Consider the following 27,595-nt stretch of genomic DNA (forward strand, 5'->3'; position numbering starts at 1 on the left):
TACCGTTAAATCTCTTTTTTTTCTCAGGGGGTAATCTCTTTTTTTTTCTCAGGGGGTAATTGGAGTACTGACATCATTTTTTAATACAATCCTATCACATAAGTGCCAATGTTGGGCTCGCTTTACCGTCCCTTTAAAACAAGCTTAATAGGGGCTCTTGAGTAGTCTAAGTCCTTTAGGCACCCCTGCTCTAAACGATGACTCAATTATTAAAATAGTGGTCAATTAATCAATTCATTTTGACAGCTCTTGTTCCAGTTATGGTCATGCATAGCCAAATAAAGCTTTCATAGTATACTCACATTACACATTCTAGATGGTTTTCTCTGGCAGCAACATGAATTGGCAGGTCTCCATGAGCATTGGCAGCATTTTGGTCACAATGTGCATCCAGCAAAGCCTGGGTGAGACGAGCACACCCCGACAAAGCTGCCCAATGCAAGCAGACGTTCTGTTCCTATAAAAGAGACAGTATTTACATAATCTATGCATAATAACCAAGATAGGAACATAAATGATTCTATAGTTAATAAATACATATAGAACAGGGCTCAAGAGTGTGCATTGTGTTAGCAAATGCAGCCAACTTTTCAGTGTGTGCATGTAAAAATGTTATTCATTTGATCTCATGTGAATGCATATTTTAATGCTACGACTAGTACTTGGGGAGGAAAAAAATAATGCAAAGGCGTTCCCACTGCATCTGTCTGCAAAACTGCACATACAAGGAGGAAGCCAGTCTGTGAACTGCATCATGTTAAATAGTTCCAGTATAAAGTAAATAAATAAATATCAGCATCTGGGTGTGTACCTTGCCCAATTTACCTAATGACAGTCGATCTTTCAGACGGCTCAGACACCAGAGCCTATTTGTCTGTTTTTGAATACCGCGCATGCACAGGTCCCTTCTCCCCACCCTTCCTTGTTGTTTTTAGGAAACGCCTCCACACTTACATGCACGAGCGCCATATTTGAAGTTGTCTTCTCAAAGACGTCAAAAATCTTTTTTTATGAGAACTGAAGTGGGAGCCACAGCAATGTGTACATACTCTTATTAGTTTCTACAAACTTATATACTTTATCATATCAATCAATGTGTAAATACTCTTATTAATTTATACAAACATAGTTGCTCCATCAGAGCACAGACACAGCACACAGACCTGGTAACTTTCCAGTACACATAAGGCACAGCTCAGTAACTCCATGACACATAAATCTAAAACATTCCGTAGATAACAGGACATTCAGGCGATAACAGAACAAATGTCTGCCTTATGAGGACACTATAAAGACTTCTGACCGGAACTATGACATTGTTGTTTCATCTGCTGAAGTGCATTGTGCACTGACTGCCGTAAAACAACCCAAGATCTTGCAAATAAAGAACCAACTGTTACTCCACATCTTTGTTTTCCTTGCTCGACGACGGATATCTTGAATAAAACTGAACAGAACTTTCTTCATCATCAAGTTCATCAGCCATTTTCACGCAGCGGTCAAGCAGGGAACACAACAAAGCCAGCGTGTCCAAAATTTGCTGAATTTTAATCACAATACGCACATGCGCAGCACTTGGCGCAGTGATGGGAGCAAGCATGGATAAAATAAAGCTTTTTGCCTTTTGATGCAGCTAGCACAGCCTTCTGCTGGGCAATGACAGTGAGACCTGGAAGGGTGTGACTGGACTGTCCATAACAAACACCATGCTCAAACAGAGTCCATATGCGCACTAGGCACCAGGACACCTGAGGCCGCAGTTCGATGATCTACTTTGTTGTTGTGTCATCTAATTTGCGGCCGCATGTTTTGGACACTCTGGTGAAGAGAGGGGCGGAGCTTTCAACTGATGATGGTGGTGTGTTGGCTCTGATGGTGGGGGAAGATGCCGATCTGACCTGGCAGACCCAAACATACTAAAAGGGATTGCTGGGAATGGCAGAATCCACTGTCAGTAGTAGTTTCAACTACCACCTCTGGTAGAACTTTGACCATTTCCGGGGAAGGCGGGAACAGTGAGTCTGAGTGGACTCCATTGTTGAGACAGCCGATCAAAGCTGCTGCCATAAGGTGGATGTTGCCTGTCGTGATGGCAATTCCCGAACCCGCTGATGACTAGCAGTCAGGGATGCCGTAAAGTTAAATAAGAAGTCTTATCGGACCTTTTTGACCTGTGAGACTCTGGAGGCAGCCGACATGTATCAGCTGGCCAAGCGGAACACAGCCTTTGCAGTCGCTGTGGCAAAAACCCGGGCACGAGAAACGTTTGGTGAAGACATGAAAAATGACTTCCAGAAGGCTTCAAGGAAATTCTGATCCATTGTCTAATGTGGAGGAAGCAGTGCACCGTTAACACCAACTAGAGGAATCGCATGCCTCAGCCTCCCTGGTAAGGTCTATTCAAGGATGCTGGAGAGGGGGGTCCATCGATTGATCGAATCTCATATTCACGGGTAGCAGGGTTTTTTTTCATGCTGGCCATGGAACGGTAGACTAGTTCAACACCCTCAGCAGGGTCCTCGAGGGTAAACGGGAGAGGGGGTGTTGGAATAATTTAACCCTTGGCCTGCCAGAACTGGGGCCTTATACAGTGGGGGAAATAAGTATTTGACCCCTTGCTGATTTTGCAGGTTTGCCCACTTACAAAGAATGCAATGATCTACTATTTTAATCATATGTATATTCTAACAGTGAGAGACAGAATCCCAAAGAAAATTTCAGAAATTCACATCATATGAATTTATAAAAATTGATAACCGTCTGATGAGAAAAAACAAGTATTTAAACCCCTGGACAAACAGCAAGTATTCTGGCTCATACAAGCCAGTTAGTCTTTCTTTAAGACACAGCCCCAATCCCAACCAATTATCTACATCAAATACACCTGCCTCACCTCGTTACCTGTATAAAAGACACCTGTCAACACCCAAACAACCAGCATCCAACATCACCACCATGGGCAAGACCAAAGAGCTTTCTACGGACATCAGGCACAAGATTGTTGATCTGCACAAGGCTGGGATGGGCTACAAGAGAATCGGAAAGCAACTTGGAGAGAAAAGATCAACTGTCGGTGCAGTTATCAGGAAATGGAAGAAGCACCACACCACCGCCAACCTCCCTCGGTCTGGGCCTCCACACAAGAGCTCACCTCGTGGGGTCTCCCTGATCATGCGAATGGTGAGGAATCATCCCAAAACCACAAGGGGGGAACTGATGAATCAACTGAAGGCAGCTGGGACCACAGTTACAAAAGAAACGGTTGGTAACACACTACGCCGTCATGGATTGAAATCCTGCCGCGCACGCAAGGTCCCCCTGCTCAAGAAGAAACATGTACAGGCCCGCATCAAGTTCGCCATTCAGCACCTGGACGACTCAGAAGAGGCCTGGAATAAGGTGATGTGGTCAGATGAGACCAAAATAGAACTTTTTGGCCTCAACTCAACTCGTCGTGTTTGGAGGGCAAAGAACACCGAGTACAACCCAAAGAACACCATCCCCACCGTCAAGCATGGTGGTGGCAACATCATGCTTTGGGGGTGCTTTTCAGCCAAGGGGACGGGACAACTCCATCGTATTGAGGGGAGGATAGACGGGGCCATGTATCGTAGAATTCTGGACCAACATCTCTTTCCCTCAGTGAGAGAGCTGAAGATGGGTCGAGGATGGGTGTTTCAGCACGACAACGATCCTAAGCACACCGCCAAAGCAACAAAAGAGTGGCTGAAGAAGAAGCACATCAAGGTTCTGGAGTGGCCTAGCCAGTCTCCAGACCTGAATCCAATTGAAAATCTTTGGAGGGCGCTTAAAATTCGAGTTGCCAGGCAACAACCTCGGAACCTGAATGATTTGGAGGCTGTCTGCAGGGAGGAGTGGGCCAACATCCCTGCCGAAATGTGCACAAAGCTTGTCACCAACTAAGAAAAACGTTTGACATCTGTGCTGGCCAATAATGGCTTTTCTACAAAATATTAACATGCTGTTTGTCCAGGGGTTCAAATACTTGTTTTTCCTCATCAGAAGGTTATCAATTTTTATAATTTCATATGATGTGATTTTCTGGAATTTTCTTTGGGATTCCGTCTTTCACTGTTAGAATGTACATATGATTAAAATTATAGATCGTTGCATTCTTTGCAAGTGGGCAAACCTGCAAAATCAGCAAGGGGTCAAATACTTATTTCCCCCACTGTATTTTACGAGTTGAACTCTTTTCGTTTAACTAAGTTCTTCTTATCTAGTCCCAGGGATGTCCTTTGACCCCCAATCAGTTTTATGTATCCTTCCTGTCCTTCTCTTATCTGCTTGTTAACTGCTGTAAGAGGTCTTCACTAGAGATGAGCAGAGCTCCTTTGCACACGCAAAATGTTCTTTGTTTAGTTCAAAGGAACTTCTTTCCTTTTAGTTAACTGTAGCTTTGATTCATAGATTGTTGTTGATCTGAACTGTTTTTCTTTGTTTGCCATATACAGTTTGAAGTAGTTGCATATACGTAAGTTATCCCATATTTACTCAATGTTTGTTTAAGGAACTGCATACCAGTTACCTTGTATTTACTTAATGTGTGTTGAAGTGTTTAGGGCTAGTTACTCATTATTATTGTGTGTTGTGTTAGTTTACCAAGAAGATAAACTTAGCAAAGGTTTAGTTGCATTGTTCCACAGGAAAACGGCATTCAACGTGCTTCAAGTTATCTGCTCACAGTCCAGGATGAGCCAGCCAACCATGGAGAAGACAACCGGTTGAGGAAACAGGACAGACTCTGCAATTCCAGTGCTGGGGCCCCCGGCCGACAATTAAAGGCTAAATCACACCACACTACATTCCTTATCTAATCAGCGTTGCTACAGCCACAATCTCCCCTCCCTTTAGTGTAGCAACGCCTCTGTAGCCAGGGCAACCAAAACATTAAAAAGAGGGGCATGTGGCGTAAGGACTCAGAATTGATGGAGATTGTAACTGAGTTTCCTTTCTCTATCGTTCTCCTCGTGAGTAAACCTATCCTGGTTGTCTTCTCTTTCTTCCAGCGTGTGGTTTAATGTCTAATGGTACTTAGACCTGACAGGGGGGTTTCCAACCCGTTGATAAGGGCAGTTTGGTCCCTATAAAACCGATATGAGTTTGGTCCGCAGTAAGTCGAATTTGTTTCCAGTGAGGATTTGACTCTGCCAAGGCTGCCCTTTGTCACTGATTCAGTTCATGACCTTTATGGATAGAATGTCTGGGCACGGCCAAGACGTTCGGGATATCCGGTTTTGCTGTTGCAGTATTTTTGCAGATGATGTGGTATTATTGGCTTCTTCAATCTGTGATCTGCAACTCTCAGTGGAGCGGTTCGCAGTAGATTGAAGCAGTTGGGATGAAAATCAGCACCTGCAAGATGCCTTCTCCGGGTTAGGTATTAGATCCTGCCCCACGTGGAGGGATCTTGGTGTCTTGTTCACGAGTGAGGGCAAGATGGAGCGGGAAATCGACAAGCGGATCGGTGCAGTGTCTACTGTGATGAGGACTCTGTACTGGTCCGTCGAGGTGAAGAAAGAGCTGAGCCGAAAAGCTGCGTTGCGGTTTCTTTGCAATGGAGCCACGACTGCAATTTACACCCGCGGCAAACAGCTGCGTTGCGTCTCCGGAAATCTCCGCTCATGAGACCATAAGATCAAGGGGGTTCACGCAATCAAGAGTTGAGTTTACACAATAACAACCATGTAAGGGTGAGCTATTTGTGAACAATAGCCATCCTTTTGTTCATATTGATATGCTTTTGGAACATTATTTGCATGACTTTGGCTCTTCTACCATGGGTAAGTACGTTTTGTGTTTATGTAGCGTTATTTTGTTTAATTTATTTTTAAGTTCATGTTAAATTTATTTCAAGCTGTTTTTTTGCGTTTTAAATGTCCGACTCATGCCAAGCTATGTAGTTAGCTGAAATGAAAGCTCTGTAGGTTGTAGATATGAGATATGTTTTCATGAAATTAATATATCAGATCTACCTTGTACGCCGACGCACGATTTCCTGTCTGAGCCGTGTAAATTCTTCATGCATGCTGTATCCAAAAGAAATAGAAGGCTTGCGGAAGGCAAACGAACAGTTGCCACGTTCCGCTGACGTACTGCAGCAAGTGTGAATTGACTCCTTGACTCCAATGCTTTCTATTCCTTGCGGCATTCCGAAGAAGACCACAGCCGTTCCGCACCCAGTGGGAATTAGGCATTACCCTCAACTGTGGCCATGGGCTCTGAGTCGTGGCCAAAAAGACAAGATCCCGGATACAAGTTGCCGAGATGAATTTCCTGTGCATGGCTCTCCCTTACAGATAAGCTCAATCATCCAGGAGGGACACTCAGTTGAGCCGCTGCGCCTCTGGATTGAGGGTAAACAGATGAAATGTCGGGGGATCTTCTTAGGATGGCCCCCTGGATATCTCCCGAGTGACACACTTAACTTGCTGTCACATCCGTGTGATTCTGTACTGTTGAGAATATAATTGACAGTTAACAAAACCACGTCCCCAAACAGTTGAGGTCCATCAAGCTCCTATCCGGTCCATAGATTTACACTAACATTAATCCAGATATTTTCTGTCAGCAGCCATAAAACATGATATGCTAACCTGCGTTTTCAAGCAAGCGCACTGGATATTTTTGCCTCCATCTTAGCTACACCCCAAAAATGATGCCACATTGTTCCCAAACTCTAAAGGGAAGAGTTAATGAGGCAATGCTTCACTATCCAGTTAGAAAGAGTTACCAACTCAGCAGTAAAAGAGCATGATTGAGCCAGAAGGCTTTGCTGGTTGTATTTGAGATACTTGTCATGGGGTTATCTCAGACTAATCTTGAGACCTGTATGTTTTTGCCTCAATAGTTGTAAAATTAGCTTTTCGGTATATTTTAATGTTAAGAATATTTCTTTCCACTGCGTATCATACCTTTTGTCTCAATCTAGAAGCACTTGTAATGGTCCAAAAACACTCAATTACATGCTCTGGTGTGTTCCTTTCCATTGTAAGTGTCCGGAAAAAAGTCAGACCAAGAGCCAATTGAGGAGGGGTGGGACTTCCGTGAAAGGTCAACTGTGCCTTGAACTTGAATGCTAAATGAAGGCAATGTTTCATTGAGACTCACAATTTCACATAAAAGGGAAAAAACTGTAAAAAAAAAAAAAAAGATGTCCCATATCCCGTTTGTGTTCATGTATTGTTTGGAGTAAGTCATAATTCACGGTAGGTTATTTGATATATGAGAAGTGTGGAAAAACTGCAAAGATAAACACTGTCCAAAATTACCTTATCTCTGATGTTAACGTCTGCCCCGTTTTCGAGCAACAGGTAGAATACCTTCTTGTGCTTGTGCTCTATTGCCCAGGTGATGGGTGTCCATCCTCCATCATCCTGTTCAAGCACAAGTTACACTATGAATGTAAAACTGAAAAGATTCATACTCATACAATTACTTGATTTCATAAAATTATCATTGAGATGGATAGACGATAGCATGCAGAGCTGAGTATTTTATGTGGTTTCTGGGAGCAGTTATTACCGTAATTTCCAGTGTATAAGCCCCACCGGTGTATAAGCCGCACCAGCTAAAATTCGGGGATATTTTAGTTTTTTTCTTACATAAGCCGCACCGGACTATAAGCCACACGTGCGCACAAGTTTTTTTTTACAAAGAAAGACAGTACACAGAAAGCCTTTTTGAATTTTGAATAACATGCTTCAACATGTCTTTCTAAACATTGCCTGTGACGCAGCAGTAGTACCGCAGCAACATGGAAGTGTGCACACGAGTTATTAACAAAGAAATACTGGACACAGAAAGCTTTTTTAAAGTTTTAATAACATACGTTAACATTTCTTTCCAAACACTGCCTGTGACGCGGCAGTAATACCGCAGCAACACAGAAGTAACACAGCACTAATAGGGTTTGATTAAATAAAACATACCGGTAAAAGTCACTGAGACGCGGCGGTAACACAGCAGCAACACGGTAGCACAGCACTAACAGGGCTGGTTAAAGTAAAAAAAAAGAGCTTCATCGTCTTCATCTTCCTCCTGTGCACTGAAACCGTTGAAGTCTTCCTCCTCAATTTCCGATTGGAATAGCGTTAGATATCCTTCGCCACACATTTCCTCAGTATCTCTTTCGTCGTCGTTTTTATCCATTTCTTCTAGCGTTTTCCATGATGAGGGTCTGTTCATGCTAATCTTATTCATGCACCAAGTAGACGGGACCACGAAATAAAGAAAAAAGTGCCGCAACACAATGTCATTAACATCGACTGCCTTTAGCTTAAAAGCGGCATCATATGCATTTCTTTTGTTGCCCATAATGACGGTTTGAGTATAAAAGCTTCCTTTCAGTAATGTCTGTCTTGATCGCATTCTGCGTGATGCGCGAAATGTTGTAAACACAAACCAGCACGTCTTCTTCGGCGCATTATCTCTTCTTCGCCTGTCTCGCTCTTGCTTCCGGCTAGAGCGTCCCCTGGAGGCCAGAGGCCGTAAAAATCCATAAGTACGCCGCGCCGCCATTTAAGCCTCAGGGTTCAAAGTAACCTTCTGAATAAAATGCATTAAAAGTTCACATTCATTACAACTTGTTTTTGGTGAGCAAAATGTCAGAAGAATTGAATTTAAATGCTGATTGATTGGGTTTTAATACAATGCAGATGGTCCAAACAGCGCCACTGCTTTGTGTAATCTCCGAGTCACATGGCAGAGTAAGAGAAAGGGTTTAGAGCACAGGTGTCAAATTCAAGGCCCAGGGGCCAGATACGGCCCGCCACATCATTCTATGTGGCCCACGAAGACAAATTGTGCATCAAATTCGTGTGTCATTACTAGAATTGCAAATTGTCTTCACTTTTAATATCTTTTTTTTAAATATTTGACCAGTTTTTACTCGTCTGATTTGAAAACGAGTTATTTGTCAGTTTGTTTTGTTGCTTTTACTGTATATAATAGTGTTAAGAGTAAAAGTGATCAAGTCATCACAAAAATCGCGAAAAAAATCTTATATAAGCCGCACCTGACTATAAGCCGCAGGGTTCAAAATTTTGGAAAAAAGTCGCGGCTTATACACCGGAAATTACAGTAAATGTAGTACAATTTGTCTACCTGACAGTTGATGCACTTGGATGACCTGGTGAGCAGATGTTGCACGATGCCATAATGTCCCAGTTTAGAAGCCAGATGCAGACAGGTGAAACCCATTACATCCTGATGTAAGAATATGAATAAACGAAATGGGACAACTGAAAGGATATATCCTCACATTAAAGACAAATGAATTGAAAATGGTGGCAACAATATAAATCACTCACTCTCCCTCCTTTCCCCTCCCCCCTCACTCTCTCACACTCACACTTACTCCCCCTCTTTCTCCCTCTCGCACTCTCTCCCTCTCATGCTCTCTCTTTCCCTCCCTCGCCTCCCCCTCTTGCGCTCTCTCCCTCTCTGTCTCCCCCTCTCTTTCCGCCCCAACTGAAAGAACATTTCATCACATTAAAGACAAATTGAAAATACTGACAATACAGTATACTAAATCACTCACTTTCACTCTCACCCTCCTTCTCCCTCCCTCCCTCCCTCACACTTTCTCTGCCCCCTCTCTCTCTCACTCTCTCTCGCACTCTCACTCTCTCTGGCTTGCTCGCTCGTTCTCCCCACACATGTACACAGACAATTGTATATAATAAGATAAATATATATACACACATACTGTATAGGTCAGACCTGGGCAAATTACGACCCGCGGGCCACATCCGGCCCTTTGTGCGTCCCTGTCCGGCCCGCAAATTATATTTGATTATTACTTAATTTAAAAAAAAAAAAAAATTGTGTCATGCGTGCAATACAACTGTTTTGCTTTTATTTTGAAAGGCGTCGCACTTCCGTGTAGCGTACGTGTATGTGAGCTGTGCGTGAAGGTGAACAGTGCGAAGTAATGCTGCCCGAGAAATGTGTGCTGACCCTCAGAAAAGAAAAGTTGACAAGGAGCGCCGTGTTTTCAACAAGACATGGACTGCCAAGTATTTCTTTACAGAAATGAAAGGTAAAGCCGTGTGCCTGATTTGTGGTACACAGGTCGCTGTGTTTAAGGAATATAATTTGAGTCGCCACTACACGACCAAGCATGAGAAAAAATACATCTGTCTGATAAACAGGGCGCATCAGAGGCTGATGCATTGCTAGCAAAACTGCAAGCCTAACAAGGACTTTTCATCAAACTTCACACAGTGTAAGTACAGTACATTTTAAGTACCAACCTTGTGGTTTATAGATGCTCCAGCCCTAATCAGGTACTTTACTGTCTCTAAATGGTTATTTTCACAAGCTGCCATCAGGGGTGTTCTCTGCGCTTCATCAAGCATCTCCAGGTTGGCTCCAGCCTACAAACACACACAAAGTTTTAAACCCAAACAACATGTGTTAAAATTTTAGAACCACAGAATAAAGATTAACATCTATGGTTTGATGAGGTGTATAAATTTTTCTATGATGGAACCAATGCAAATTCTTTACTCGTCATGTAATTACCACGTAGTTTGGCGACAGATTGAACACAAAACAAACATTTTTGGGGGGACTGCTTTGTGTAACACAATTTTTTGTGTCATTTTAAACAGAACAACCAAATATGGAGGGATTTTTCTTACAAGACATAGACACCCCTCCGTGAGTCGTCACCTTATTGTGGTGGGGTTTGTGTCCCCTCATGATCCTAGCAGGGTCACCCATGGCAAAAGGGTCCTAGGTGAGGGTGCCAGACAAAGCACGGCTCACAGATCACTGATGATGATTAATAAAAAGGGATTCCATTCTCCCTCGGTGGGTCACCGGGGCCCCCCTCTGAAGCCAGGCCTGGAGTTGGGGCTCGAAGGGGAGCGTCTGTTGGCTGGGCCTTCACCCATGTGGCCCTTCAGGGCACAGCCCGAAAAGGCAACATGGGTCCCTCTTCCCATGGGGTCACCACCTGTGGGAGGGGCAAAAGGGGCCGGGTGCAGAGTGAGCTAGGCAGGGGCCAAAGGTGGGGACCTTGGCGGTCCGATCCCCGGCTACAGAAGCTGGCTCTTGGGACATGGTATGTCAAAGAGCCTGAGCTAGTCAGAAAGGTTCCAACTTGACTCTGAGGTAGACTGAGGTGGTGCTGTTGGATTCTTCAAGACGTGATCTCCACCTCTCACTGGAGCGGTTCGAGTGGGAAGCGGTCGGCATGAAAGTCAGCACCGCCACATTGGTCCTCAGTCGGAAAAGGGTGAAATGCCCTCTCCGGATCGGGGATGAGATTCTGCCCCAAGTCAAGGAGTTCAAGAATCTTGGATCTTGTTCAGGATGGAGCGCGAGATCGACAGGCGGATCGGTGCAGCATCTGCTGTGATGCGGACTCTGTACCAGTCCGTCGTGGTGAAGAGAGAGCTGAGCCAAAAGGCAAATTACCTCTCGAATTGCCTCTCGATTTACCAGTCGATCTATGCTCCTACCCTCACCTATGGTCACGAGCTATGGGTCGTGACTGAAAGAACAAGATCCCGGATACAAGTGGCCGAAGTGAGTTACCTCCGCAGGGTTGGATGGGTTGGATGGATGGGTTGGATGGATGGGATGGGGGGACCTAGTGAATGACCTGCAGAGAGCTGGGACCATGGTAACAAAGAGTACCATCAGTAACACACTACGTTGCCAGGGACTCAAATCCTGGAGTGCCTGAAGTGTCCCCCTGCTCAAGCCAGTACATGTCCAGGCCCGTCTGAAGTTTCCTAGAGAGCATTTGAATGATCCAGAAGAGGATTGGGAGAATGTCATATCGAATGTCAAACTTTGGTCCCAGCTCTCTGCAGGTCATTCATTCGGTCCCCCCGTGTGGTTCTGGGATTTTTGTTCACCGTTCTTGTGATCATTTCGACCCCAAAGGGTGAGAGCTTGCATGGAGCCCCAGATCAAGGCCATTACTGAACAAATACTGTATTTTTCGGACTAAAAGTTGCTCCGGAGTACAAGTCGCATCAGCCATAAAATGCACAATATAGAGGAAAAAAACATATATAAGTCGCACCGGCGTTTAAGTCGCATTTTGGGGGAAATTTATTTGACAAAATCCAACACCAAGAACAGACATGAACCAGCAACAACAGGCTAACGATACGGTATGCTAACGTGACAAACACAAACGAGGAGCTGAGAACGGGCCTGATGTAACATTAACAGTTATTCAAATAACTATAACAAATAACACGTTTATCAAACCATCTGTGTCACTCCAAATCATTAAATCCATCGATCAAATTCGTCGTCCTTTCTGTAAACAACGCTGCGTGTGCGGCGCGTCACTGACGTCGGACATGTCGTCAGTTGCAGTTCAAATTATTCCACAGGCCCATATAACAATATATACACTATTTATCAAATAATAATATAAACAACAATTTTATCAAACCATCCGTGTCACTCCAAATCTTTAGATCCATCGGACTCTTCGTCTTGGGTCACACAGCTGTTGACACTGCTGGAAGGAACTACGCTGACGTCAGACTAGATATATCAAATAAATGTAATTTAAGGAACAATTTTAACGAACCATCCATGACACTCTAAATCACAGGTGTCAAACTCAAGGCCCTGGGGCCAGCTACGGCCCACCACATCATTTTATGTGGCCCGTGAGGACATATTTGCATCAAATTCATGTCATTACTAAAATTGCAAATTGTCTTCACTTTTAAAAAATCTATTTTTTAAACTACAAGTTTTCACTAGTCTGATTTGAAAATGAATTATTTGTCAGTTTGTTTTGTAGCTTACATTGTATATAATGAAGTGTTCATACATTTATTTGGGTTGACAGTCATAATGGCCCTCCGTAGGAAACTATGACTACAATGCGGCCCGCGACAAAAAATGAGTTTGACAGCCCTGCTCTAAATCATTAAATCTATCGGAATATTCATCCTCTGTGTCAATAATTTATTTTATTTATTTTTGTTAAATCACACAGCTATTGACGCCGGAACTACGTGCGCTGCTGACGTCAGACTAGAGATATCAAATAAATGTAATATAAACAACAATTTTAACAAACCATCCGTGTCACTCCAAATCATCAAATCCATCGGAATATTCATCCGCTGTGTCAAAAAACAAAACAAAAAAAACCTGTTGATTCCGGACCTACGTGCGCCGCTGATGTCAGCCTCGTTGTTAGTTGCGGCTCCAATTATTCCATAGATCTACGTATATAAATATAATGTAGCGTTACCAAAGTACCAGGCAAGACGTGGGTTTGGTAACCGGCTTTTTATTTCACAAAACAAGAGCTCAACATATGAGCCAACACATGCAAGCGCCCTGGATCGCTCTTCCCGTCTCCCTCCCCCCTGCTGCCTTCACGGCCTTGCTAGACAATCGGAAACTACTGAAGTCTAACAACATACACGTTGCTACTCTAAATAAACTATACGTCAAATAACTATAACAAAAATAACAACAAAAAGAACCATTTGTGTCACTCCAAATCATTAAATCTCCTGACTCCGGAAGTCAGTGAATGGAACTCATTGTCAGTGAGGCTCCAATTATTCCACAGCCATAGTGCGCCCTCATGCAGTTTAAAGTGACAATAACATGTGAAGTGATCAACTATACTAGTGAGTAAGTAATGTGTTAATGATCAAGTAAAAATTTGTGAAAATTTTCACATAAGTTGCTCCTGAGTATAAGTCACCCCCCCACCCAAACTATGAAAAAAAACGCAACTTATAGTCTGAAAAATATGGTACTTATTTTCCACCATAATTTGCAAATAAATTCTTTAAAAATCAGACAATGTGATTTTTAGGATTTTTTTTTATTTTGTCTCTTATAGTTGAAGTGTACCTATGATGAAAATTACAGGATTCACTCATCTTTCTAGTGGGAGATCTTGCACAATTGGTGGCTGACTAAATATTTTTTAGCCCCACTGTACGTATGTACATACATACGCGTGTACGGACTGACGGACGGGTGGACTGATGGACAGGCGGGCTGGCGGATGCATGGACAAATGAAATGTTAAAACTCTGCGACAAACTTGAGCTGCATCTTTCATGCATGAAAATTTTAGATGTGTGTCATATGCACAGCAAAAACAATGCGACAGTAGCTATTTATGAATGCTTTGGCTTCTGTGATATCACATCTCCAGAAATGCCCGAAGATGAGCGGGTGCTAGATTCAAACAGCAGATGGCACATTCTGAATTGTACAAAGTATTTAGTGATTAAAGTGCTGTATACCTATGATCTTATCACTTTTTAACAAGAGTTACTCATTGAATTCAAGAGGTCTCAAGAACTTTTCAATGTTTGTTGCCTGACCTTTAACAAACCGAGGAAAGCAGTGAGACTCCTCCTCACCTGAATTAGCATATGGCAAATTTCTTCATGCCCTTCAGTTGCAGCAGCATGTAAAGGTGTTCGTCTGTTTTGGTTATCCATCAGACAGTTGGGATCCTTTCCATCAACTGCAATAGACACATTTGGTAGTTGACACTATGCATAATGGCACTAAAACATTCCGTGAAGTCAGACAGCTTGTATCGCTCATAAGATGAAAAAAAAGAAAACAATATTGAAGTTACCTAATAGATGAATGACCCTCTGGAGCTGTCCTTCTTCTGCAGAAATGTAGAGCTGTCCAGTAGGGTAATTCACTTTTGTTGATTTCAGGCTACAAAAACATGAAGCTCAATAAATTGCCTATGAACTGTCAAGTGCAAATTAGTTTCCAAGGCAGTGCATGTTTCCAAAATACAGTAATCCCTCGTTTACCGCGGTTAATTGGTTCCACGCCCACCCACTATATTTGAAATCCGCAAAGTAGAGAACATACATTATTACAATATCCACACAAGGATTTTATGAACTTTTATTTAATTTTTAAACACTTTTATGTACTTTTATGTATTTTAAAACACTTTTGTAAACATTTAAAGTCAAATTGACTTTTAGAAATATTCTTATTCATTTAAATAAATAAGAAAATAAAGAAAATAAAAGAGTAAATATATTGTTACAATACATATATCCACACAAAACTTTGATTAACCTTTATTGTAGTTTTAAACATTTTATTGTTTATCAAACACTTTTTTTGCATTTTTAAACACTTGCAAAGGTTTTAAGTCAAGAAACATTCTTGTTTACTAACGATTTAGTAAACACTTTTGTTAACATTTTAAAGACAAACTGACTTTCAGAGACATTCTTATTTACTAACTACTTAAACACTTTTGTAAACATTTTCACAAAAATCTCAAAGTAAATATAGCTTCCGTGATGAAGCTCAGGTCTGATATGTTGAGACAGACAGTGCAGGAGGCTGAGCTAAATTGTAGTTAGAACTGCTAAGCCAATCAGCTGCAAGGACACAGCTCAACATGTTCCCATTGGCCATTAGTGTCATATGGTCAGACAAAGCCGCACTCTCCAAGCTCCAAGTGAGGCCCGATGTCGCTGATGGTGGAGGGTTGCACTTGCCTGTCTTGTTGCCTGTCTTGTGTGCTTTATTCCGGCATATGACGATATGAATGTGGGTGTGAGACATAAAAAAAAAAAAAAAGTTCCGGAAAAAATCCACGATAGCGCGAGGCCGCGATAGGTGAAGAACGAAGTAGTGAGGGATTACTGTAATGAAATGCTGTATATCAAATGTAACCTTACTTTTCATCATCTAGTCCCATCAGTATACGCTCTAGTGATATGTTAGAACTTCTGCCTGCAGAAACACTGTAGCAATTGAACAAATCCAAAGAAAATTAGATCGTATTGCCTTCTTGATAGGTTTTTGATTAGATGATTAAAAAGAAAACAAATCAAATTTTACCTGCTGAAGTTCAGCTCTCTGCTCTTTTGTGGTTCGCAAGTCTTTTTAGCCCTGAGCATCTGCGTAGCAGGTCTTGGCAGAAGAGATGGATGTGGTGGTTCCTTGTTTGACCTTTGAAGGGAGAATGAGGGCATTGTGACCTCTTTCGCCCGACTGGCATCCATTCCACAGTGAGGACAAAACTTGCGATTCTTTAAAACGGAGGCACAATCTCTGTGAAAGCGGTGTGAAATGCTACCATGAGGCTGGCACTCCATGAAGGTACCCTATGGGAAAATCAGCACAGCAAATGAATAGGAATCTACAGTACCACCAACAAAATATTCATTTTAATTTCTGTATAAAGTGGAACCTTGCGAACTGGAGCGTCACAATTTTTTTGCATCTACTTACGTACCAATTTTAGACTTCCGAACCGACGCTGCAGCCACCCACCCCACCCCCAAACTTTGCTCTTCCATTCCCTGTTTGTCTCAGCGTGTTAGCAATGTAAAAAACGTACAGAATATGTCTCCTAAGACTACTGATATGAAACTCAAAATCATAAAGGAGTATGGCGAATACATGCATATTATTGAGCTTGCGAAGGAGTATGACCGGTGTTGTGCCAGAGGAGATACTCTCTGCTGCAGGAACACGCACGCATTGAGTCAAAGGCGGAGGTTGTTCCCGTGCAGCGGACAGTACCAGCTTCTTTTCAATAAAAACATGAACACACTTTTGTGTTTGTCAGTTTCCATCTTTAGAAGCTAGGTTCCTTTACTTTTATTTTATTTTTTTAAGGTTTCACTTGTATTCTGTCTACAGTCCTGTCTACATTCTACCGTGGCACCATTGAGAGCGTCCTCACCAGTTGCATCGCTATCTGGGGTGGTAGCTGCACTGAACAGAACTTGAAGGCCCTGCAGCGCATAGTGAATACGGCTGGTAAGATTATTGGTGCTTCGCTCCCCTCCCTGAAGGACATTTACACCTCCCATCTCGCCCGCAAGGCAACCACGATTGCGAGTGATGTGAGTCACCAAGCTCACTCTTTGTTTGACCTTCTGCCCTCTGGGAAGAGGTACAGGAGCCTGCGCTCCCGCACCACCAGACTCGCCAACAGCTTCTTTCTCCAGGCTGTTAGGACCCTGAACTCGCTACCCCCTTCTGCATAGCGTGCGGCACTGTTGCGCTATTTTCTGGAATGTCTGCTGTACGCTCACTTGCTCCTTTTTTGCTCCTCTTATTTATTTATTTGTTGTGTTATTTATTCATTATTTATTCAGTACGCTGTTGTTTACTTGTTTACTTGATTGTCTATTGTGGGCCATGTCTTGTCACCGTGGGATAGCGGGGAACGAAATTTCGGTTTCTTTGTGTGTCTTAGGCATGTGGAGAAATTGACAATAAAGCTGACTTTGACTTTGATTCTGTGTGAAGTGCGTTCAATGACCAGTCACACAGACGGAAAACTCACTAATTGCGCCAAAAAGTAACGACGAGTATGTGAGCACAATGCAAGCGGGTCGTGGAAGCATACAATAATTTATTAGCCTGACTTGTTCTGTGTCTTGTCAGGGTATTTTTAGCAAGTGTAGAACATTAGAACTGGTTCCCCCCTCCTCAAGCAAACCTCGGAGGTCAAGAATAAAGTGACATTTATTTTTTGTTATAAAGGTTTGAAAAAGCAAAAATAAAACTGTTGTTTTGGTTTTCTGTGTGTTTTACACAGAGTAATAGGGCCAAAAGTGTGACTTTTGGGATAGTCCAGCACACATTATTTGCTTTTACATTGATTCCTTAGGGCAGGCATGTCCAAAGTCCGGCCCGCGGGCCAAATCCAGCCCCCGGTCAGATTTCATACAGCCCGCAGCTTAAATAATGTGTTATTTATGGCCCACCTGTACTGTCAAACCGAAAAAAAAAAAAAAAATCATGAAACTTGAAACTGTAATTCCTCCTATTACCAAAAGGTGGAAGCACCACCCTTCTCCGCTCATTTCTGCCATGGCGACTGCAAAGAAAATGAGGAAAGTTGACATTGAGGGCCGTCGCTTTCAAGAGAAATACTTCTTCACTGAAAATCAAGGCAATTGTGTTTGTCTAATTTGAAAAGAGACGGCTGTCTTGTTTAAGGATTTCAACCTAAAGAGACGCAGACTAGACATGCTAACACATACGACAAGATAATAGGGAGTGACCGCGCTGATAAAGTAAAGCAGCTCCAAGCTGAACTGGCATCACAACAGCGATTCTTCACACGGGGCTGTGAGTCAAAACTAAATATTACTAAAGCAAGCTACAAAGTGGCCATGTTAATACTGTTGATCTTATGAACCTGTAGACGTGACACGAACTATTACTTTCTGAAAGATATTGTAAATGACGAGCAAAATTCACTTATTTTAAGTTTTAATAATAACAGACAACTTTGCATTGCTTATAACTCCTGTTTAAAATGTTCATGAGGCAAAAATAATTTTAAACTCATGTAAATTTAAGGTATTTTATTCAGTTTGTCCAATGTTATGACTTATCAGATATGAATGCAAGGCAGAATGTGTGTTTTTAGAGTTGTTCACATCTGCCTGAGTGGCTTATATTTGGTTATTTTGTCATTTGAAAAATAAAAACAATTGTGACAATGAAATGTGTTTTATAACAGTTCAGATTTGCATGAAAATGTTTGTAGTTAAAAAAAGTCCGAAAAAAATTATTGGCCCCCGGGCCCCTTCACTTTATCAAATCTGGCCCTCCTTGTAAAAGGTTTGGACACCCCTGCCTTAGGGAAACGTTGCTTCTATTTAAAAATGTTTCTAGTTACAAACCCAATTGCAGAACCAGTTAAGTTTGTAAGCAGAGGTACCACTGTATTCAGTTTTCTTGCACTAAGATGGGAGAAAACTATAGTATATTTGTAACGCTTTGAGATTCTCCTCACCACACTACAGAAGAGTCCACAGCCGGGGCAGCATTGGTGTTTAACCATGCTGGCCCTGTGATTCTCACACAAAACCAGCAAATGGACTAAATTGGAAGGCCTCATCTTTTCACGCTTCATCACATGTCTCTGACAACGACTCAGCTGAGGAGAGAAAACAAGATGCTGTTTATGATCAAAATTGTTAAAAGTTATAATATACTTGAATATTAGCATAAAAATTTATTTTAAAAAATAAAGATTACATTCACAGCCACCCACGCACCCTCATGTAGTGTTCTGTTATTTGACGATTGTGCTGTACTGTTGAGAAGAATGAAAAAAACTGCAAAAATCAAGGCTTGCATGCATTCATTTGGCACAAGGAGACCTTCACCACTGGATACATGTGGCGAGGAAAGCCAACAAGCAGTATTTTGAATTTGGATTTAGGAGGAGCAGTGTGTTTTTTGTCCTGGCTGGGTCGTCTTTCTCAGCAGTGTCCTCAAGGGTCCATGAAAGTTTGCTCAACCAGTCTTCTTGTGTACTGTGGAATCCCTCTGAGAGTCGTGTGTGTGTGTGTGTGTGTGTGTGTGTGTGTGTGTGTGTGTGTGTGTGTGTGTGTGTGTGTGTGTGTGTGTGTGTGTGTGTGTGTGTGTGTGTGTGTGTGTGTGTGTGTGTGTGTGTGTGTGTGTGCGTGCGTGCGTGTGCGTGTGTAGCAGACCTTGCTAATTATCTGACCATTTGAATCAGGTGTGCTGCAACAGGGAGACATGGAAAACATGCAGGAAACCGGCCTTCGAGGACCGGAGTTGCCTACCCATATTTTAAAGGCCCAGAGACACCGGTATATGTATAAATCGGTTTAAGTTAGCTTATGGGCTTATAAATATAAATTGACGATCGAAACAACGAAAAGGAAGCTGTTGCTCTGAAAAATTTAATTTAAATTTGCCGCGCAGACGAGTTTGACTGCACTGAGCCGCCAGCCGGAAGTGACGTCTCATGACGTCTCAAGTTGTACGCGTTTAGCTTCAGTGAATGTAAACAAAAAGAGAAGAGGGGCCAGCGCGGAGACGTCGGTCCAGGCTTGCGGCCAACCCAGCTCGCCGAGCCGTGCCTTCCATTCTCCTGGCGTACGTTCGTTCGCGGGACGACAAGATGGGTTGCGTTCGCCTGATAGGATCCACAAACCGGACAGTGCGTGCCTGCTGTGTGCTCGTGTTCACAGTGGCCTGGTTGACTGTCATCTTTCCGGACTCTGCTGTGCATCGGGAGCGGCTAGCGTGCTATCACTCTTATTGTTCATCTTCTTGTTTTATTTTTCCTGTGTTGTTTACTTGTATGTGCGTTGTGAACTCTGTCTTGCCACCCTGGGATAGTGAGAAACGTAATTTCGATCTCTTTGTGTGTCTTGACATGCGGAGGAATTGACAATAAAGGAGACTTTGACTTTGAGACTTTGACTTTGAAAAGTATGTCGAAGCGTGACGGGAGGGGCACAATTCAGAAAACGTGCTCAGCTCGTCGAAAATATGCGATTTAAGCAATAAAATTAAAAATGTGCCTAAAACCTAAACCAAACGCTGCAGATGTTCATTTCTTCATGCGCAGTGGTCAACTCGGCACTCTAAAGCCCCCTGAGAACTTTTTACTATGCCAACCCACAGTGACGGGAGAGGCACAATTCAGAAAACGTGCTCAGCTCGTCGAGAAAATGCGATTTAAGCAATAAACTTAAAAATGCTTATAAAACCTGAACCAAACGTTGCAGGTGGTCATTTCTTCATGTGCCAAGATCAACTCGGCACTCTAAAGCCCCCAAGAGCACTTTTTACTATGCCAACCTAACCAGAGTGACGGGAAGGGCACAATTCAGAAAACGTGCTCAGCTCAGCCCAAGTGAACTGCTAGATTCATCATATCCTGCGTCAAAAGAGGTTTCTGAATCGGATAAAATGATGCTAATATTGCCGCTAGAAACGGAGCTGTCGCTATCATCTGCCATGTTGTTTGGGTTTGTTGAGATCCGGATGTACAACTTGTGACGTCACAGTAATGGCGCCACCAGTGTGGCTGCGTGCGGAACACGATCGATAAACTGGCATTTAATTTTAGCTTTATTCTTAGTAATCGGTGTCCATTTTTAATATCCAATGCGGCAAATGTGTCCTCTTTATACATTCTATCAAATTCTGTTCTAATTGAAAAAAAAAAGGGATGTCTAATGGGGAAATTGTGATCGCTTCCTTCCATGACGTCATCAACCAAGACATGGAGTGGAGGGGTGTATGGCCTTATTCCTCATTAAAAGTGGGCATTTTAAAAGGTATTTGTTGTTTCATTATTTCTCCAAAATGAATGGGTAAAATAGAAAATGCTAACTTTTAGCATTTCACTGAAGAAAAAATAATACATACACCGGACTTGTTAGTGAAAAATGAACCATCTTCGCTTTTGTGTCTCTTTAAGGATTCATAAATAAAATAATGAGAAAATGTGTTGTAGGCAGTGTGGAAATGTCACTCCAAGTGTTTTGCTCATGTTGTGTTTTTACCATTCCGTCCATGCTCTCCACAGCCATACAGGTCTGATCCTGTTCGGACAATCTGCCTCCACAGGGAGGAGTCTCAATACGACAGCAGCACAATGGTACCTCCTCAGCCAGGTCTAAGTCTGTCACCTCAGTAAGGTCTTGTCAAAATGCAAAGATATAGTTTACATCTATACAAAATTGTTTTTAGTATTGATGGAACACGAATGCAGTAAAATAATGAGCTCTGGCAGTTACAGTACCTGTTGAGTGTGGTAAAAGCAGCTCTTCCTGACTTTTCAGACCAAGACAGTCTAAATTCAGCTCTGTGTATTCAAAATTGTTTGCTTCCCCAGATTGGGTTTCAGTCAAAGATTCACGTCTCATACTTGAGGTGTCTCCTGATTTTGTAATCCCATCTTCTCTAAAATGGCTCATCTGCACAGCGTCGTACTAATAATACAAAAACAAAAATGTGTGTTGATAAGCATATGGGGGCTAGATTGAATTTCCATCCACCAATATTCAATAAGCAACTATTCAGCGTCACAGGTAACTGGAGCCAATCTCATCTGACATTGGGCAAAAGGCATCCTTTACTGGCCACCGGCATACCGATCACAGGGCACAAAGATGGTCACATTTACACAATTATTGAAGGGAACCAAACAGACGCTGCCTACACCCTATACCGGGGTTTTTAAACATTAAACATGAAGTATTCATGTTTAATGTATTCATAAAGACCGTCCAGGCCTCTGATGATGTAAAGTTTGACTTGCCTTACATCCATACGAGCAGTGTTACTTCAGTTCCCACTCAGTGACTGTATGAAACTAAGGTGTAAATGGCTGTTTGTCTCTATGCTGTATGTGCCCTATGACTGACTGCCGAGGAGTCCCGATGTCAACTGGGACCTCATGTGCCTAGCAGTTAAGTCTTTCAATTTGTGAAAGAAACAGCTAAACCTGGTTATGTCAAGTTACTTTCTATCTAGTTCATCAGAATTCAGAAATAAGAATATAATTATAAAAGTGTTGAAACAACACAGGGATGCGTATAATTTTTATAAATCAAGAAAGCCTGTGGAGAAATTGTGGCGTTTGACCGATCACTATGCAAAACAATCTAGGCAACACAATGTTGTGTAGCTTTGATCTTGTAAACAAAATTTGAGAAGAAGAATCTTTTTAGGACACAAAAAGCCTTCAAACTACTTTTCAGTGTACACAAACTTACATTTTTCAGGTGTTTCAAAGGCTTTGCTTTCTTTTTAGAGACAAAGTTGTAGAGTCCCATCTTTCTTTTCTTCTTCTTCATAGCTATGAAGAAAAAAATCATAAATGTAAGCAGCCATTGGAAAAAACAATGGTGATTTATTACCCGAAATGTTCAGTCAGCTACTATGACTGCAGAAACGCTGTGATGGACTCAGGTGCCCAGCTCGGTAGTGTGTAAAATTGCAAGTTAAAAACATTGGCTAATAAGACATGATATGACATACTATGTAATATGATGTATATGATATAATACAATACATGATATGATGTATATGATGACATATGACATGATATATGAACAATATTAAGTACTACTGATTAACCAGAGAACATTGGATGAAACAAAACCTGAGTGAGGTTTAGCGGAGATGACGATGGCTCTCTTTTCATCTTTAACACAAATCTCTGTGACCTCAGGTGATACTGAAGTGTCCATGTCTGTCAAGATCAAATTGGTTCTCTTCCCAGCAGACTTCTGACAGAAGAAAGCAATGAACATACATTAATGCATATACCGTAATTTTCGGACTATAAGTCGCGTTTTTTTTTTCATAGTTTGGGTGGGGGGGCGACTTATACTCAGGAGCGACTTATATATGGTTTTTTTTCCCACAAATTTTTACTTGATCATTAACACATCACTTACAAGTATAGTTGACCACTTCCCATGTTATTTTTAGTATAGTTGATCACTTCACATGCTTTTATATCTTTATCTTGAACATATTCAAAACATAAAAAATAGAGAAAAAATCAAATAAAGCAATTAACACTTTAAAGCGCCATATCCAAGTCCACTGTCTGCTGTATGCACACTTGCGCCATTTTTGCTCCTCTTATATCTATTATGTTATTTGTTTATTTACTATTTATTAATCACTCTTATTTATTCATTGTTTGTGCCTTGTTTTTTTTTGTGTTGTTTACTTGTATGCATATTGTGTACTATGTCTTGTCACCGTGGGTCGTGGAAACGTAATTTCGATCTCTTTCTGTGTCTTGGCATATGATGAAATCGACAATAAAGCAGACTTTGACTTTGATGAAACAACCAAATAAACAAACGGTTTGGAGAACCGTGATGTACCAAAGCATGACTGTAATTTGAATTTCAAGTGACGTCAGTGGCACGGCGCGGCGGTTGTTTACATAAAGGACAAACGTACCCACGTACGTACTACCGGCATCAGCTTTGTTTCTGAGTGACACGGAGGACGCAGAAATTCAAGGAATTAAGGATTTGGAGTGACATCGAAGGTTTGAAAAACTATTATGGCTTTTGCGGACGCCCGGTCCTACTCTACTGAGCTCTCATTCACCTCCGTGGGTCGAAGTCGGGGGCCGGCACTCGGCCGGGTGGCTATCCGCGGACAGTGCATGGGGCTCGGACATGGCTTTTACGCACGCCCGGTCCTATTGTATGGAGCTCTCTTCCACATCGGTGGCTGGAAGTCCACGCCGCCACACGCTTGGAAGTTTGTTTTGTTAAATAAAGAGCCGTTTACCAAACCCACGTCTTTCTTTGTACTTTGTAAACACGACAATATAGTTATATAGTAGATCTGTGGAATAACGACGAGGCTGACGTCAGGACGCACGCGCGGCGTTGTTGACAAAGGACGAGGAATTTGATCGATGGATTTAATGATTTTAAAGTGCACAGATGGTTTGATAATATTGCTTATATAATAGTTATTTGAAATATAATTTATTTCATTTATTTCATTTATAAGGGCCTGTGGAATATTTTGAATTGCAAGCGCCGTCAGCCGCGCGCACCCATTGTTGACAAAGAACGATCGATGGATTTAATGAATTGGAGTGACACCGATGGTTTTATAAACGTGTTATGTAATAGTAGTCTTTAATAACTCTATATGTTACGTCAGGCCCGTTCTCAGCTCTTTGTTTGTGTTTGTCACGTTAGCATACCTATCGTTTAGCCTGTTGTTGCTATCGTTTAGCCTGTTGTTGCTCGTTCTTAGTGTGGGATTTTGTCGAATAAATTGCCCCCCAAAATGCGACTTATACTCCGGAGTGACTTATATGTGTTTTTTTTTCACTTTTTGGGGCATTTTATGGCTGGTGCGACTTATACTCCGAGCGACTTATACTCCAAAAATTACGGTAACAATTTCCCCCAAAAAAAAAACTAGGTCAAATTTCACCCAGTTAAAAGATCAAACTCAAAAGATCAAGGAAGAAGCAGCAAGATGAAAAAAGTGAAAAACAAGCCGAGTGCCCCTAATGCCGACGTCAGACTGCTCAGATGTAGCACGATAATGAGCCGACAGACATGTCGCAGACAAACAAAGCTTGTCGTGGCCGATTTTCAGTTGTCTTGACGTGTCAAAGCCCGTGTGACAATTACTGCTCAATTACTTTGTCAATTGTGGTAACGCTGTTATCGTTACTAACAGTGGAATGTGGCACATTATTATGATGCTTGGGACGCGTCGACACGCAACACTAAAAGCCTTCTGGCTTTCCACGGACTAACTTTTGACTTACGACGCTTCGTGTCAGCCAATCAGCTTCGGGAATGTATTCTGTGCCACGGTGGGCCAAAAACATAAACAAAACAATGATCATTGTCGCCGTCCGTGCTCATCCGCTGTACTCTTCTTTGTACTTATACCTGGATAAAAATAAACGGGAGCAGGCTTGGTGGACTTTGAATGAGGAGTATGTTTTTCTCAGTTCGTTTTTCAGCCGTCCGACTGTACGAAAACGCAACATTGATTACATTATAATAGTGAATTGTTGGCCACTATGTGCTGTAACGTTTTTTTTTCTCTCATCAGAGGAGTTTCGCCGTAAAAAATGTTTAAAAGTGTGCGGTGTGCGCGTTTGGCTGATGTGAACAATTATCTGAAAGTTGTGTAACAATTGATTATTTATTTTATGCTTATTTTACATTGTTCAATAAATATTAAGTTAAATGAAGGTCTATGTTGTTATACTCTATGCAACTGTATTGACATGCTAAAAAATCTGAATTATTTTACATAATCAAACCTAATGCAATAATTACTTTCCCTATTAACTAGTTACATTTGTGAAGGAGTAATTGAATTACTTTTTTGAACGATAACTAGTAACTGTAACTAATTACATTTTGGAAGTAATTTGCCCAACACTGTTTACTGGTGGTTCTCACTGTCACACAGAAGCACAGACAACCTTAGCCTAAAAATATGGCATTACATTTTCCTTCGGTATAACATGGGGCCAGCGTTTGACAGTGAGATAAGTTAGAAAAAACAATGTGTTTCAAGCATGTATTGTATTCTCTTAGATTTATTATTTATTCTCAGTTCACTTTCTTGCACGTGAAAATACGCTTGGTGACAGATCATCTGCTCTCGCATATCCCAGGAATTCTGAATCATAATATCTTGAAGTCATACAGTCATACTCTAAAACCCGATATTGAGACATTTACCGAACATGAGGATGAACAGTCCGGCTTTACTGACACTCGTAACGAGCTTCTTCTTGGAGTATGGCGCTAAACCAGTGGTTCTTAACCGGTAGCACAACCCCCCACCCCACCCCCTCAGTCTATGTTCGGTAATGTTCAGCTGTGAAGTAGTTCAGACCCCCTGATCCTTCTTTTTTATATATATATATATATATATATATATATATATATATATATATATATATATATATATATATATATATATATATATATAATTTAAAAAATATTGTGATAATAATCGAGGTCGAAAGATATGGAAAAACTAAATCATGATGAAAATGTTTGCTATATTTCCCAGCCTTCCCGCAAGGACAGAGGTCTGAAAGTCGCTTATTGGTTATCGGAACTTTTTTCTGCCAAATATTGGAATCTGCATCGGCCTGAAAAATATCCATACGGTCTCGAGAGCACAGTTTAGCTAAGTCTATTGCGAAGCATTTTATCAGTGTGATAGTAACGGTATGTCTTTTCACTTTGCATGTCAATATTAAATTCACTCACGCAAGTGTTTATTTATCGAACATTGCACAACCATGTCCTTAGGACTCAGTCGGTTGAAATGCTCATGGGGCACAAAAGGCAAGGTCAGATCAATTCATCAGATATTTGTGAAAATTGGAATTCTGCTAAACTTTCTTCAAAAGCACATTAGTAGGTTCTTACCTCATCTCCACGTGTTCTCGTATGCGTATTTTCAAATGACGGATGTTTTGTATTGGATGTGTGAGCGTCTGAAGTTCCGACGGATGCTGCAAGATGCACATCCGTCGGAAGTCGAGTCGTGACTTGTCCAGTTGTGCTAAGTAACATGCTGCCGGAATATCCAAACCTTCTTAGAGGGGAGCCAGCAGGCCGTGTGCTGACTCTGTGGAACGGAGTTGCTTTTAGACTTGACCTGTCATCATGCTTGACACTGGTTCCCATGCCTATCCCTAAATCATTGAAGGGTCCCCCGTCTGGCCGAGGACCCTCCGCTGCTCCATTACGGTCCATGAGATGAAGAAACTCAACTGCTGTTCAAACAAATATTAATCTACTATGTGACTATAACTACACAAACATTTGCAGCAGGGTGTTCAGCCAATGGTCGGACTCTGAACTGAACTGTATGGAAAGTTGGACAGCGCGTCTCCCTAGCTATCTAACAAGCGTAACCCTGAAGTATTCTCACCGGTCTGTGGAGGTTGTGGTGGCGGGTAACGGGTACGATTTGGTTGCGATATTTCCCGATGTCTTACAAAATTAACCAAAACAGACCTTGTTCAACAGCATTTGTAATTTACTTTTTCATACATGCGCAGTTCTGTGATATTTTTCTTCTTCTTCTTGTGTAGTTTATTTTGTAGTTGTCAAACCACCGTTTAGGCCCATTACTGCCGTTCATTGGACTGGAGGGTGAAACAGTAAAGTCGGGCAGCAAATTAACATGTAAATACTTATATCGTTCTCATTCACCCTGTTTCCTTGATAAATAACACATTCACTGTTTCTGAATTTTGGTCATTGTCCCAAGAAAATATTTTTTT

The 27,595-nt window shown here is 41.8% G+C and overlaps 1 protein-coding gene across 8 annotated transcripts in view; it reads right to left on the reverse strand.

The window, feature by feature from the left end:
* ehmt1a (euchromatic histone-lysine N-methyltransferase 1a) overlaps window positions 1-27,394 on the reverse strand; it is a 57,349-nt gene extending 29,955 nt beyond the window's left edge. The window contains exons 1-14 of one of the 8 annotated variants that reach the window (XM_088375272.1): window positions 27,241-27,394; window positions 22,934-23,060; window positions 22,545-22,627; window positions 21,569-21,758; window positions 21,330-21,466; window positions 18,794-18,937; window positions 15,871-16,136; window positions 15,708-15,773; window positions 14,627-14,715; window positions 14,403-14,509; window positions 10,278-10,400; window positions 9,127-9,228; window positions 7,293-7,397; window positions 303-457 (exon numbers count right to left, since the gene is read on the reverse strand). In XM_088375272.1, coding sequence (XP_088231398.1) covers window positions 303-457; window positions 7,293-7,397; window positions 9,127-9,228; window positions 10,278-10,400; window positions 14,403-14,509; window positions 14,627-14,715; window positions 15,708-15,773; window positions 15,871-16,136; window positions 18,794-18,937; window positions 21,330-21,466; window positions 21,569-21,758; window positions 22,545-22,627; window positions 22,934-23,021 — 1,655 coding nt within the window. In that variant the 5' untranslated portion in view covers window positions 23,022-23,060; window positions 27,241-27,394. Of the gene's footprint in view, window positions 1-302; window positions 458-7,292; window positions 7,398-9,126; window positions 9,229-10,277; window positions 10,401-14,402; window positions 14,510-14,626; window positions 14,716-15,707; window positions 15,774-15,870; window positions 16,137-18,793; window positions 18,938-21,329; window positions 21,467-21,568; window positions 21,759-22,544; window positions 22,628-22,933; window positions 23,061-26,732 lie in introns of all 8 variants that reach the window. The other 7 variants (XM_088375267.1, XM_088375269.1, XM_088375266.1 and 4 more) reach the window with 7 other exon arrangements.
* Between the last annotated feature and the right edge of the window lie 201 nt (window positions 27,395-27,595).

This window comes from Syngnathus floridae, chromosome 5, assembly GCF_059516105.1.
Source record: "Syngnathus floridae isolate MCC-2025c chromosome 5, RoL_Sflo_1.0, whole genome shotgun sequence".
Taxonomy (NCBI): Eukaryota; Metazoa; Chordata; class Actinopteri; order Syngnathiformes; family Syngnathidae; genus Syngnathus; species Syngnathus floridae.